Source organism: Aquila chrysaetos, chromosome 3, assembly GCF_900496995.4.
Source record: "Aquila chrysaetos chrysaetos chromosome 3, bAquChr1.4, whole genome shotgun sequence".
NCBI lineage: Eukaryota > Metazoa > Chordata > Aves > Accipitriformes > Accipitridae > Aquila > Aquila chrysaetos.
In genome coordinates, this window is record NC_044006.1 from 46,373,593 (window position 1) to 46,389,312 (window position 15,720).

The following is a 15,720-nucleotide window of genomic DNA, read 5'->3' on the forward strand; positions in this document are numbered from 1 at the left end:
TGAATGTGTTCCATCTTTCTAATCTACGTAGTAGACTTAAAATTAAATATTAACTCTTTACGGTTCTTCACTTTTTACATACAGCAACTTGTTATCTAAATTGATATAGCAATTATATGATATTGAGGTATCCCATTAATTTAGAAGTACTTCGTTGAACTGGTTTTTAACCTTTTCCTGTACTGGTAACAGTGGTTTCATAGCAGTTTAACATAAAGACTAGATTTAGTCTTTGTCCAGATTGACTCAATCTAAAAACAATGTCGAAAGGAAGAACTCTTAAGTACTGTATAATGAACACACTGATGGTTATTGTAAATGGATAGGCACTGATTCAGGGGACTGTTGCTTGACTCCTTGATGAGAACTGATGGATAAAAGCCCAGAAACTGATGAAGAGAAAAGAACTTCCCTTTGGATTAAAAATACCTTTCCAGAGAAAAAAATGTGTTTCCTATTTAAGAAAAACAGAGCAAAACACATGTCCTTTTAGGGCATGGTGAGTGACTGGCTAATTGTCCACTTAGTTGGCTCATGTGTTGTTAGAAGATCCACTATTGGCTTAGTTTCTGGTTTGGGTAAATTGGACTATGCCAAGATCAGCTCTGTCATTATAGACAAGCTAGAAAGCTTAAACAGAGCTCAGATATTGCTGTGGTATTCTGCATGCTGCTTTGCTAGACCTCCAGGAATGCAACAACTTTGAAGTCTCTGGTTGTTACACGGGGAAAATATTGCATATTATATGCATTGCTAGAAGTACCTGACTGAATTTTTCAGGCACATATCAAGGAGGTAGGGCTGGGAAACCTTGGAAGTTCTGTTTTTGACAGGGAATGGCCTCTCATCTCCATAGCTGGAGGCCTGGAATTTTTGAGAATCTTGTTTTGAGTAGGATTGTTGGAGGCTCCACACTCCTCTAGCTTTCAAGCTTAGGATTTCCAAACATATTAAAGACCAGAAGGTGGCTGGGAGTAGTTGGCGTGAATTTAGAAAGGGGAAATTATGCCTGACCAACCTGATAGCCTTCTACAATGAAATGACTAGTTTGGTGGATGAGAGGAGAGCAGTGGATATGGTTTGACTTGATTTCAACAAGGCTTTCGGCACTATTTCCCTTGACATTCTCATTGACAAACTGATGAAGTACAGACTAGAAAAGTGGACAGTGAGGTGGATTGAAAACTGGCTGAACTGCCAGGCTTAAACAGTAAAGTCCAGCTGGAGACCAGTCACTAGTGGTCTATGCTAGGGGTCAGTGCTGGTTAATATCTTCACTAGTGATCTGAATGATAAGGCAGAGCACGCCCTCAGCAAGTCTGCAGATGATGTGAAACTGGGAGGAGTAGTTGGTAGACCAGGTAGTTGTGCTGCCATTCAGAAGGACCTTGACAGGCTCAAAAAATGGGAGAACAATAGTCTCATGAAATTTAACAGCTCAAATGTTGTTATTGTGGTTGTCATATAAGCGAAATGATGCATAAGACAAAAAAAATAGTTAATAGAATGAATCGGTATGCAAAAGAGGGATTTCATGGTACAGTATGATATAAAATTAGGCAATGATTTTATCTCCTTGATGAATAAGATTTAGAACGAATACTTTACCTTGAATGTCAATGGAAAAAAGGGAAGCTTCCAATCTTTGAGAAGTGCAAAAATAATTATATTAAAAAAAAGGTTCTTTTTTTCCAGTCTAAATATAGATCCTATTATACCGTTTTCACTGAATTTGTAATTCTAATAGAGCGTATGCATGCTTTTACAGTACAGACTACTTTTAATTTTAAGTATTATCTGTAATTTTAAGTATTATCTATATAGCAGAGACTGTCAAAAATTCCCTCTGATGGTAATGTTAATAAGGCAATGTAGAAAGCTGATTCAGCTGCTTGGATGTGCTGTTTTGTTACAATATTTGTAAATATTTGCTGTAACAAGAATTGTTGTACTTCTGTCAGTCAAGCTTGCTGAAACCAGTAATGCCAGCATGAAATGATGTAAATGCCGTGAGTCAGCTCAATGAATCTACTATGTTGGTCATATCTTGATAAAAGGTTCAATATTCAACTTGGAAATAATCTCAGCAAACTCATAGTGCTATGTTCACTTTGATCTTATTTTCCTTTTTCCTGTGTATTTTTCATATGTATTTACCATGTATGTTCTCAATATTTAATGGCAATTTATCATGAATGAAGTAGATCCATTTTCATTTCCATTTTCCTTGAACTTAACTGTAGACTGTACTTCTTTTGTAATACAAAGGCCAATTTATTGAACTGTATCATTCGGTATTACTCAAATATTTAAGAATTATTTAGTTCAGAGGACCTTCAGGACGTACTGAGGGTGTGTAAACTCTAAAGGAAAAGAAAAATCAAAACCAGTGCTGATTTATATTTTTAAAAAGTTCTTGTTCATCTTCTTGCAGTTTATTTGATCCTTTTCTAGCTACATTCTTCTGCAGTGGGCAAGGAGAAAGCCAGATGGACTCCTTATGTAAAATATGTTGCTTTATGTAGCCAGAGAAGGAGACAGCACCCTGCTCCTATCATTCAGCTGTCCAGTTTGCTTATGCCTCCTTCCCCACATATCCCCATCGTTACAGAGCAGTTCTTGTGAAGGTGGGAACTAAGTCATCATGCTTCTTGTGGGGAAACTAGAAACAAATACAATGTGAAAAAATGGTTTCTGTGCTCTCCCTCTGCTGCCCTCTCATCCTTATAAAGGTGACTCCTTGTATTCTTCTAATCAGTGCTATCCTTTCTTCTTTATAGATTATTTAGAAGAAAAACAAGTAGATTGGTAATATTTTGAGACATTTTGCTTAAAAAATGTTTTTATAGTATTTTATGCTAATTTTATGTAACACACACTATTACTTCATACAAAAAATTTATAAACCTGAAACAATACTGCAACCTTCATACAAATGAATTTCCATGTTCCTGTGTATATAAGGGCTTCAATAATCTCGTAAGTCATTAAAGAAGATTAGTTATAATTTATTTAAAAAATAAGATCCATTCCAAGCAGCTTTCTCTAAAACTGCTTGGGTAGAAAATGAGGCTGCACCTTATTCAAATGGAGGGAACGTTCACTAAGTTTAACTATTTCTGTTTGTAACTGGAGCAAAAACACTGTAAATGACCAGTCATTCTCTTGATAGATACATATTTTACTTGTGTATTTCATCATGTTATCACATTTTTTGTTTTCACTAAAGCCAATACAATCTTTTCCAGCTGTTGGTTGTGATAAAAAGTTTATGTAGCTTAAAGTAAAAATGAAGACCTTCATGGTAAATCAGGCTAATCCCTTACTTTACTTATCTAATGTCCTGTTACTCTGGCAGCATGCAATGTATCTGCTTCAGGAATCACAGTAGTCTTTATTATGCCTGGTCTGTGTGAAAACCTGTAAGTTCGTTGAAGCTTAGATTTGCTTTTTGCTGCATTGCATGAGTTCAGGAAGTTCAGGAAGCCGTTTACTGCTTATGCAAGCAGTATAATAAGTCCTCCATAGCTAATTAGGACAGCCCATAAGAGATTATCTTACATAATTAATTATCTTTAATGGGGTTTTGAATAGACACTCTTAGCACTCCAAGTCTGCAGTTTGAGAGTTGTGTCTTATCTGTTCTGTGCCTTTCAAAAGTCTTCAATTACCAGATCTTCAGGTTGATACAACATGACTTATTTTTGTAGTGGACAGTTGAGCACTGAGTTGCTTGGCACTGGCTCCTAGTATGTCTGTAACCTTGCTGAGCACAGCTGGCAGTGATCTTTCCTACCTGTGTGGAGAAAAGGGTGCCTCTTCCTGACACTGTGTATCACTTTGGGTATAAATGGTGTTACCCGTGGGATGGGGGTCCACATGATGGTTCTTTGTGTCAAGTTGTTGAAGAGCATGCAGGACTGAAGTGCAGCATTGTGCACTAGATAGTACAGTCCTATATCACATACTCAGGTGGATTCAGACTCCAGGTTCGGGCCATGTAGAGTGCCCGGAGGGGAAGTCCTGCATGACGCTGTAAGGCTAGGTCGCAAGGTACCAGCTCTCAGCATGCCACCTTGCATGGTATCAAGGTCCTCTGGAGATGTCCCAGAAGCCAAATGTATGGGCTGGGAGGGTGGAGGGTACTGAGGGCACTGGCCTTACACCAACTCCCCACTACTCTTCCAGGCTTCACGACTGATTTTGGTATTATTAAGTGGTCCAATTTACTTTGCTGGATGCATGTTTTATCACTGGATATATTCAGCAGCGATGAAGAACTTCTGAGTGTACACATTTAGTTTTGTGACTACAGTTCCAAATTTCATGTCACCTACAGTTATATTTATTAGTGACCGAAACTTGGTTTCCTTCAACTTCAGAGAATGACAGTTATCTTTTCTGTTAACCTGTTAGTATTATTTAGAAAATCCATTTAAGCTATATTAAAAGTCTTTGTTTTGATGAGAATTATTCGTCCAACTGTTCCCCTTCTGGTTTCAAATAGTATTTTTTTCTTTTGCTTTGAATTATGAACCTCAAAAGATCTTTAAATACTTAAATTTTTATGCTAGAATATTAAGGTTACACTTGTGCCTCTAGACAGTTTTTCTAAGGAATAGGTTCCTTGTGGTTCAGCTTGACATGTTATTTTGCTGCCCCGTTTATTTTTAAGGTACTCTTGCATTTCTGTCTATTGTACGTATATTAAATTATAATTCTGTAATTAATCAAATTAAATAGAAGAAAAATGATTATAGTAATATGTGTTTGGCAATTAAATGACGTCTGAAAAAATACAGTTAATCATGTGATCATAATTATGAGACTGTTTCTTTAGTCAGCTATATTACAAATGTAATTCTACCTAAGTAACAAGTCTCAAATGTTTCATAGAAGCACAGCTAGATTTTTAACTGCTGGCCTAATGAAACATAATAACTGAGAAATTTCAGCTTGCTAAACTTGACTTGGGTGGAAGTAAGAAAAACACACATACATACATTTTTGTACTTTAGATGTTTATATGTATATACATATCATTCATATTCAAGGCAATACAAAGAAACACTTCACTAATGTAAGTAGACTAATGAGTTATTTATCTTTTGAGACTGTTTTCTTAAAACGTCTTATTAATTTGCTTGCTTCCTCAAGTCTCTTTTACAACTGTATTATGAAAGTCTGAGTCCTAACATCATTTGTTTTATAAACAGTAAATTTATTGCTTTTCTTTAGTTAAGCAGGTATGAACTTGTAGAGTATGCAGACAAGGTGGCACACGCCTATTTTTAATAGTCTTGAAGTAAGAAAACATCATCTTACAATAAGGGTGACTCATCGAGAAATGTAGTTAAGATCAGGCTAATACAAAACATCCTAAAAAATTTCCATTAGGACTACTGCCCTCAGGGTAGGTATCTTTGAACTCTAGTTCCAACATGTAAACTTTAAATGGTGTTTCTCAGTAGAAGTTTGCAACTTAGAGTTTGACTCTCGCTCCACCTCCTTTTTCTTTTCTTAAGGGCCCTTCTTCTGCAATGACTTTTTCACAAGAGCATGCACTTGCAGATTGGATATTTTGCCCTCACATTTGGCTAAATAAGTATCTGATGATGTAGATACAATTATGTTTTGCAAGTGCCAAGAAAAATATCGTAATGCCTTCAAACTGTTTATGACTGTTGGGAGCTACATACTATGTTTTGTGTTATATGAAGAACCCACATGACTTTTTATTAAAAAAAAACCCAAACCTGATATAAGCCTTGTTTATCAAAGGACAGATCTCTTACTCAAGGTGGGCTGCATTTTCATGGGCACGCTCATTAACCAGTGGCTGTTCTCTGCTGTGAGACAAAGAAATAGCCTGGCAGGTGGGGAGGTGCTCCTCGGAATAGTTCTTGTCAGGTGAAAACAACCCTCTTCCTTGTCTTCTTCCACAAAATCTTCCTCTCTTCTTTGTATACTAGTACTGGTAGGGACAGTGTCAAGTTTAGCTTTTGGTTTTTGTGGCTACTGAGAAATGTGGAATGGGTAAACAAAGAATTGTTAGATATTTTTCGTTACCTATGTTATATGAATAACAATTTCAACTCATTCTGTTGGGCATGAATGAACTAAATCCTTGACAGTACTTATTTCATTTTTCTTGTGTTTATAGTGGTAGAAACATCTCTGTTATGAGATACTAAAAATGCCAGGGAGAATCATACTGAATTTCCAGACCAGTCAAGCCATTGCTATGTAGAAAGTGAAAATGGAATTATGATAAATTAATTTACTATTTTGAATTTACTGCGAACTTCAAAAGTATTTTGATGAATAGGGTGTGCTTCCAAAAGAGTAGGAATTGTAATGACAGACCAAGAATTGCATGGTATGAACATATGTTTACAAAAACAAGTGTATGTATACACATAAATGTGCAATTAAGAGAAAAAAATTATGTCTGTAGGCTAAAACCTATTTACCATTCAGATGCATTTTTATTCTTATGGTATTAATTCCCTAGGATATGATATTTATGATCTTTATTCAAACAAAGTATTATTTTAATTGCTGCTTGTTTGTGGCATGCTTTTCAGGGTAAACTTCTAAGTCATTTGTTAGAGTACACTTAAAACATTATCTAACTAGGGTAGTTCCATAAACATGTGCACATTTTAATTTATAATTTTGGGTGAGATCGTACGATAAAGACGGTAACAGGTGTTACTGAATAATAATGTGATCTAAAGCTTTCAGGATATCAAAGAACGGCACAGAAAAATTGAAAATTAAGTTTTCTGCTGGAGAGAGAGAAGGTTTAATGGAACAAATTCTGAAATCCTGTATCAAATTTATCTTTAATGAAGAAAATTCCTCCCCCTTTCCTGATAGAGAAATTGAGTGTTTAACCTAACAGAATTTGGCAGTGTAAAGTTTTAACTATTCTTAATTTTATGCAAAAAATATGCTTTGAGTGGTTGTTAAATGTGATGCAGTATGGGGAGGGTTACTCCATAATCAGGTACAGCTGGAAAGAAGCCGAGAGTAAATGGGAGATGTGCATTGGGAAGAGGAGGTTTCCAGGGAAATAAGAAGTTTAAAGTAAGTAGAGGAAGAGGAAGCCAAAGCAAGAGAGAGATTTTGATAGATAATGCAATAGCGAGATTAAAAAAAATAAAAGGTTGGGCAGATAAAAAGGAAGGTATGGAATGAAAGTAGGAAAGTAGAACAGTGGTGCATAGCGGGAAGACAAGAGGTAACGGACAAAAATTGAACCGAGGGAAGTTCTAACTTAATAAAAGGAAAAACTCTTTCACCATGAGGACAATCAAGCAGTGAAAATGTTGCCTGGAGAAGTTGTGCAGACTCCATCCTGAAAGGTTTTCAAGTGCCAGGGGGGTAAGGGGCTGAGCAACCAGGCCTGACCTCATGAGTGACCCTGCTTTGAGCAGGAGTTTGCACTAGAGACCTCCTGAGGTCCCTTCCAGCCTGAATTATCCAGCGGTCTGATGAAAACCAAAATTCTGTTCGTTGATTATTAAAATTCTTTGTGACATGGCCATGACATGGCTTTCCAGAATGACTGTTTTGTTCACCCAGACAGACTTCTGAAAGCCAGGAATGAAATGCTGCACGTGATTAGCTTTACTGGCAGTCAGCGGAACTCATGAAATCCGTGGAGTTATGAGCCAGTGCTCCAGCTGCGCTCGCTGGGTTCAGTGTGATTATGCTGAGTGACAGAGAGCTCCATCAGCTTACCAGAGGTGGGACACAGGCAGTTTCGGGGCGGAGGGCTCCACTCAGCCTTCCTTCCCACAATACAACAAAGGTGCAGACTGTCTAAATCAACGTACAGATCTTTTTGACCACTTGAAACAGTTGGGATTTAAATGGAAATTGAGTTTTCAACCTCAACTAGAACAGAACTGTTGCTTTGCTATGATGATTTTATAAATGATGAATTTCCCAGACTTCCTTTATTCATTTTTCTTGATCATTTAAGAGCATGTAGCATCTTATCAATGTGTATATTATCATTACTTTAATTTTTTCATACTTTATTAATAGACTTTCCCCCTATAACATTTAAGTTCTTCCTCCAGATTAAAAATACACTTTTTCACATTTCATTCAATTTTGCTTTCTTCTTTATTAAATTCAACCTGCAAATCTTAGTCGCTTTTTTGGCAGTTGTCTCTCCTTTCTCATCTACATTACAGGAAGTCAGAGGTTTAAGGGGACTCGGGAGAGGAGTGAGATGGGCTTTTATAGTTGCAGTCTTTGAGCAGCCTCTTGTGAGGTTACTTTTGACACTTGTTGATAACTGCCTTCTTTTTAAAAAGAACTGTCTGAGCATAAGTTATGGTGCCTTTTTGGATTCCACAGCCTTCTTCCACATGTGGATTTTTGTAATAGCTCCAATCTGACCTTCTTCATTAAATTACTTAGTTCAATAGGATCTGAGTTATTGAAATCTGATATGCCAGTCTGGTTTGTTATGTATATCTATTTTATATCTGCAGTATATCTGCATTCCGTGTACAGTACTAAATTCAAGTGGCTCTTGTTCTGATTTCAATCTACCCACCGGTTTCTTTCTGCTGATAAGAAATTAATTCAATATGGTTTCCCATTGACCCCTTTTTTAAACTGTAAAGTTATTCTGTATTAAGTAGAAGCCAACTTTGATGCGTGCTCAGTATATTTTTTTGCCCAGTGAATCTATGGGAAGATAATTTCTCCCACAGTTGTGGTATCCCATGATTTCCAGTCCTGTGAGAACTGGCCATGCATTTTTTTAATTCTCTCTTTCATCTGTTTGTGATGATTTATAAGCAGATGTTTATTGTTCTCCCTCTTTCTTACCCCCTCCCCATTCTTGCTAACTTAATACAAAGCCAGTTGCTACCACTATTTTCGTTGTCACGTTATAAATATTGAACATAATAAATGACCATGATTCATAAAATCATTGTAATTATCTTTTGGGATCCTCAGTGGTTAATTCACTTTTCCTGCTGACAAAAAATTGTTTAAAAATCACAAGTCACTTTCCAATAATGCTAACTCTGCAGCAGCTTTAAAATTAATTTTCAGGTCTGTATGTCTATTTTTGTAAAGAAGTCTTTGAGCTTACAACAGAAAGCGAGATGTTTACTTAAGTAATGCATCTGATTGAACTTATTGTGTGGTATGTAATTACAAAAAACTTTCCACGTGCAACAAATATGTATCTTTATATTCAGACTTGTTTGAAGAGCAGTTAGACCATAATTTTATAATTTCTTTTGTCTTTCACTACTAATTTATTTTGTAGTTGTATTTTGTATATTTCTGTTCCTGAAGTTTCATTGAAGTCTGCTTTAAACATAATTGTCTTTACGTTTATGAATTTTCTAGCTGCTTATAGAAGGCCTACCCCAAAGACATTGCAAACTTTTGGCTTGGTCTGCATATTAATTCAGCATCTAAAGGATAAAATCCTGAATTAGAAGTGAGAGTTTCAGACTTGAATTATTTTGATTTGTTTGCTTAAAGAAAGGAAAATGCTCACTGAATCTTGAAACTGTAGTCAAGAACGTGAGAAAATACTAACTTTCTGAAATACTTGCTTTATGGAGCAGATCAGGCAATAATTTGAAACTATTGTTCTTGGTATTAACAAAATATTATATTTTTTCCCCCACCAGTAAAAGATCTAAGAAGTTCCCCAGGCCAAGATCTATGTCACTGACTCTGCAACTTTTTTGATATTGAGGTGAACAGTTATATCTGCTGTCCCCCTGAACAGTATCTTCAATACTTTTTTTTTTTGGTTTTGGCTATTATGTAGTATATATTGTTGGGAAGAGGATTTATGCTATCTCCTGGGTTTTTTTGCTTTTCTCAATATTGCTGACACTGCATTTAGTGATCTGTTGAAGTGATAAGTGGTATGAAGTTTTCAAAATGTTACATTCTTGGTTGTCATCTAGTGTCAATAATGTGGACCTGAACAAATACCTTTTCATAGAAGTCCCTTATTTAAATGGGCTTTGGGGACAGGCCTTATGTGATGTTTTCATGTTGTACAAAATCATATAAAATATAATATGAATTTTATATTTGACATGTATGTTATATAAATTATGTAGTTATATTAACTGTGCCTTGAAATAAGTCATCTTAAAATTAAACTTACAGCTGTTGAAAAGGTTCTCAAAATACAGCAGTATATGGATTGAAGGTAATGTTTAGCAGATAGTAATTTTGATTGATTTATCTTTGCATGAAATACTAAGGTCTTTTTCTTGATCACAGACAACCTATCACAACAAGTTTGTGTTATTACCGATGTGAAGGAAGCTGTTGCACAAGTAGGTTTTCTCCTTCATGAATGTCTGAAAAGCCAAATAAAAGTAAGTACAACTCTATGGCTGTAAACAGTACAATTAATTTAATGTTTCTGGTTGTCACAACTCATAAGAAATGGTCTAAATAATGTGAATACAGAAACTGAGACCTTCTCTGTCACTGTAGTATTAATTACAAGGAATTAACACCAGGTGTGGAAGTTACCAAGAAAGAAGCATCTTCTGCCCAATTATGCTATAGAGGGAGATCTTACAGATCCTCTTAAAATGTATATATTAGATTAGAGGAGAAATTGGATCCAGACAACAGAGAGGCCATTTTCTTTAGATTTTATGAATTCAGTAAGCCCAAGTTGTTACAAATATGTTACAGAGGATATGCTTTTGTTACTTTGAAGTCTGAATTGAAGTCTGAATTAAAGTCTGAACCAGTTAAAGAGTAAGTTGTATTCCTGCAGAACTGTGAATACAAAGTCAAATTAATCAGCCTTTTTGCAAAGATAAGTGTACGTTTCACTCATAGTGAATGCTCATTGAAGCCTTTGCTGTAGGGTATTGATGAAATTTTCTACTGGCATTTAACTATCTTTTCCTTTTTCATTATTCCTACTAATAGAACTATCACATATCTTCATTTTCCCAAAGGTGATTAATATTTGGTATTTGCTTAAATCTTGACTGATCTTGGGGTGATTCTTAATTATTTCTTATGTGATGATATCACATGTTTCTATTACCCAGAGAAGCAGACGGGGAATAGCTGTTCAAAAACACAGTTTTCGTGATTTGCATAGTGTTACTTCTATAATGGTTTTATTCATGTCTGTTGATCTTCTGCATTGTGTGCTTAGTTAATAGTAGGATGTTCTTCTGTAGCAAACTGGATTGCTATTTTATATCTAGAAATGTCATTTGACATTGTACTTAGAGTTTTTGTTTGGAAAGAATTGTATTTAGCATGGAAAATCATGCTTTATATCTATTAAATGTCTACATTTAAAAGTGCAAAACATTAGCAGAGTTGAATAAGGTCTTTTCTTGACTGAACGGCTGTATAATGGAGCAGAAGTATGTTTCCATTTCACTGATACCGGACCCATTGCTATTTTTCCTTTTTTCTCTCCATTTAAACTATTCTGCAATTACTAGGAAGACATACATCACTTACCTATAATAGAAAAAAAGTGCTACTTTAAGTGCTGACTTAACTATATCTATATAATATATTTGCATATAACCACTTTAATCATACCATGAGAAATACTTCCAAGACAGTAGTAAAAGTCAAAGAATGCATTATGTTTGATCAGCCAGCACTGTGACTCCAAACTTAGCAACCTCAAATCAGACTGGCACCAAAACTAGTTAAAATTTACAACAGGTTTCCAAATTTTCATTGCAAAACCAGTTAATTGTTGGGTTGGTCAGGCACCTGAACCTACAGTGCATTTGAGTAAAACACACATAAAATGACCACAAACAAGGTAATGAGGGCATAAATTTAAGGGATTCCTACTGATATGGGACTGAATTTTTCTGATGGCTCTATTAAACCAGTTTATTTAGTTGATGATTTCTAGCACTGTTCTTCTCTTTTTTGATCCATGTTGTCTTTCCTCATAATGAAGTTGATTGTTAAATTTCTCTTCAACACTTTCAAAACATTCCTGCAAAGTGACACCTGCCAAAGAACTCCATCAAGATCCCTGTCTTGTATTATTCCTTGAAACATCCTTAGTCATTCATTTTATGAACCCTTAGATTAAACATATTTATTTCCTATCTTCATGTTCATAAAAACTTACCATCTCTGCTTCTCTACACTAGCTGAATAACAATTGCTACAATGACCAGAAGTGATTAAGCAAATCCATATACTTTTTTCTATTTAAACACTGAAACATTATCTGACAAACACTTTTTACTGAGGTGGTATTTTTAGGTAAATTTTGCTCTCTCAAGTAGCTGATAACTTTGATTAATACTAATTTTAATTAAAAATTAAAAAATTTTAAAAAAATCATTGAAAAATTGCATAGGACACTAACATGCCAAATAGAATAAGAATTAATTTTAGCTAATTGATGATGTATTGAAGCTTCTAGTTAGGCAGCTGTGCTTACTTTTCCAAGAGGGAAATCTGATTTAATTCTTGTTGGATAATATGACTATAAAACAAAGGCTCAGTGTACTGCTTTATCAAACTGTTCAAGTTAAATCAAAACTCTGATACACCTAATTAAGTTTTAAAAGCTCAGGAATACTTAAGCATCATGTATTGTAATATCTCAAGGAAAAAAAAAAAGTAGGCCTTCTCCCTTGAGTCATGTTCTATTTACCTTCTGAAAAGACTCTGGCATGCAGTGTGCTGCTATTCATCTAAGTATGTGCAAGGTTGTAAAGGTACTGGGGATTTCTAATTTTACTTCTGCAGAAGTTCAAGCCAGGAGAGCCTTGGAGTATTGCATTTTAAAAATATTTCAAGTAATTCTTGCCTTCTTTGATTTTTTGTTTTAAATCTCTTTAAAATATTAAATGTCAACTGTATGGGGCTGTGTTACCAAATTTTCAGCCCAAAATGTTTCTAAAATCTTCAGTGCATAAATACCAACTTTTGGGTTTCAAACCACCTTCCTTTGCAAACAAGTTAGCTCCCCAAGTATTAAAAAAAATAAACAAATACAGCTTTAGATAACAGCACAAAGCCTTTTTAGATGTTGTATTTGGTACTTCTGTTGGATTGTGGATTAAGTGACATTTCAAGGGAACACAGCAGTGTATTGCTTCTGTTGTTTGCTGCTACACGTAATGTCTTCTGGGCAGAAATAAAGCTCATATGAGCAGTGGAACAGTGAGATTTGCTGGTTTAATAGAAGCAACATGAAGATTTTTTTGCCTTATTTTCATGGGTTTTTTATTGGCTTCAAAGTGTTATCTTCTCTTAGGGAACAAATTCCCCTTCTACTGCCTGGTTTGCTCTTTTACTTAAGGCAATCCTGAAGCTGATAATGTAGTAGAATCTACTTTTTATTTTAATTAGGATAAGATCATTTCTTAGCTGGTGTTATAGTTAAAGGTTGCAAAATAAGTATGTCTGCGATTAAGGTAGTATTTTAAAGTATTCATTGAGGAAATTATTTTCAGGAGAAATTCTAAATGAGTCTTGTTGTATGCAGAATCCTAGAATACCTGTGTACCTGGTCTTTCATAAGTACTTCTGAATTTATTTTATTTTTAGTTGCATGAAGACAAAATATTTGAATATTATAGAGACTTTCTCAGAGGTCTAAAGTCATTAGATCATCTTGATCCTTTGAACAGTGTTTTCATCTCTGGGAACAGTTGAACATCCTAACCCAGGCATCAGCGGTAGTGTCTGATACTTGCAGGGCTGTTTCTGGAATGGCTCCCTCTAACAGTGTGCTTCAGCAAAAACTTGCAGAAAACTGCAGCGTGTTGCACTGCATACTTCACTGTTGAGTCACCTAAAAATTTGATCAATTTTTAATTCTCATAATGGAAGTAACAAATGCCAATTTTAAATCATTTAAATGAACAAACTCTGCCATAGTGGTGGAAGCTTTAGCAGATAGTTAAAGCTGAAGTCAAATTTGTGACATAGTAACATTTCTTTTTTCTAATCAGGTTGAAGCTATATCAATATCTCTAAGCAAAAATGATAGCTATCTACAAAACATCTTTTCAGGACAGTGCTACAATTTTGTTTGCGTAAAAGTAAGTAGTAAGGATGCATCCTTTTACTTTTGCACTTGAAATTACTAGTAATGGTAAATAAATTACATATTCGAATAATAAGTTGCTTGTTATTTCTATAATGCTGTATCCATTCCAATGTTTGGTGTTTCTGATGAGCACCAAACTAGAACTTTGAGATACTGGTCTGTTCTTTCTCTCCTGGTTCTGCACTTCCATCAGTATGTTGTTAAACTAGCCATGAATTCTTGCACAAGAGGGGTGCAACTGAAAGTAGTTTAAAATTTCCTTTCATAGATATTGTATTGAAGTGAATTGTCTCAAGAAGAGGTATGTCATATGTGTAGTCATCTAACTGTGCATTGCTACCTTGGTCTAAATTAGCGTTTCCCATTTTGGACACATGCATGCCATGCAATGTGTATTTGGGTCCCTGTATGGGAACAGGAAGGTTTTAGATGAACCATACCTGAGACCAGTCAAGATCCTTAAACTTGTTATATATATATATAACATTATATATATATATATATTTCTTAAGGGTAATATTATTAATCTCAATCTTTTTCAAACAGCTATAACTTTACCAGACAAAAGCATTACTAATATATTAAAACTAACCAACCAACCAAAGAAAAAACCCCCAAACCAAAAAAGTGATGTATCTTTTTTTGGTAAAGAACAGCTCTTTGAATTCCATTTTTATGAAATCATTGCTTGACGTTTTCAGTAATTCTAAACATTTATTTTCATTTAGGGTAACAAGTATGCCATTCAAGAAACCCAGCAACTAGTAGATATGTTGGAAAAATCAAATATTCCTCTGTTATATCCAGTTGTCCTTATTTTGGTAGGTAATTCCTGTAAGTTACTGTAAAAGGCATATAATGAATTATTTTTAAATGTTAGACTAGATTTAAACTGCTGCTAGCTCTGAATAAAATTGTAAATTTGAACAGTAAATTGGACTGTAAAGAGCATCATTTGCACTTCAGCAAATGTACTACATGCTGTCAGGAAATAAACCAACACTAGCAAATGACAATTTATTAGTTATGTATTTCTGTGAAGGATTCATTGTGGCTAGTCATATTGAACTGTTAACTCCTGCTTTGCTGTTGTACTCCATCTCTGCTGGAGATGCTGCAAATGATGTACCCTTCTTGAATGCTCAGTTGAAACAGATTTAAGTGGCTTTATTTTTTTCTATGCTGTGTGGTTTATTCAAAGTTTTAAAATTATTATTGCTTTTCTGGTCCAAGCATTAAAAACTAACTTTGAAGTACTTTGCAAAATAACTTTAATACATACTTTACTTATTGAGATGTTGTAAGACTGAAAAATCTGTTCTGGTATGTGGCAAAAGTTTTAAAGTATATTTTTGGCTGAAATTCTCATTATTTGACTATTGCTGCCAGAATAATTTAACAGTTGATGTGGACGACAACTGAAGGTGTACATGACTTTTATTTACTCAGACTGTTAAAAAGGAGTAGATTTGAAAGTCTCTGTGCAGTGTAACCAGATCCAATTAATTCTGTCATTATGTTTTCTAGCTTAATAGGTAGGGATGAGAAGTATTGGGTGGAATGAGTGTCATTAATGCCATATATCACAAGGACTGTGCCTCTGGACTACATTTATTATACTCTCCAGCAATAGC

General features: G+C 34.9%; 1 protein-coding gene across 12 annotated transcripts in view; it reads left to right on the forward strand.

Moving 5' to 3' along the window:
- CRPPA (CDP-L-ribitol pyrophosphorylase A) overlaps window positions 1–15,720 on the forward strand; it is a 120,444-nt gene that overhangs the window by 51,295 nt on the left and 53,429 nt on the right. For all 12 annotated transcript variants that reach the window (XR_003922619.2, XR_003922620.2, XM_030008355.1 and 9 more), the window contains exons 6-8: window positions 10,291–10,388; window positions 13,989–14,078; window positions 14,815–14,907. Coding sequence is in view for 10 of the 12 variants with exons in the window: in XM_030008355.1 (XP_029864215.1) it covers window positions 10,291–10,388; window positions 13,989–14,078; window positions 14,815–14,907 (281 nt within the window). In the remaining 2 variants the exon portion in view is untranslated. The remainder of the gene's footprint in view (window positions 1–10,290; window positions 10,389–13,988; window positions 14,079–14,814; window positions 14,908–15,720) is intronic.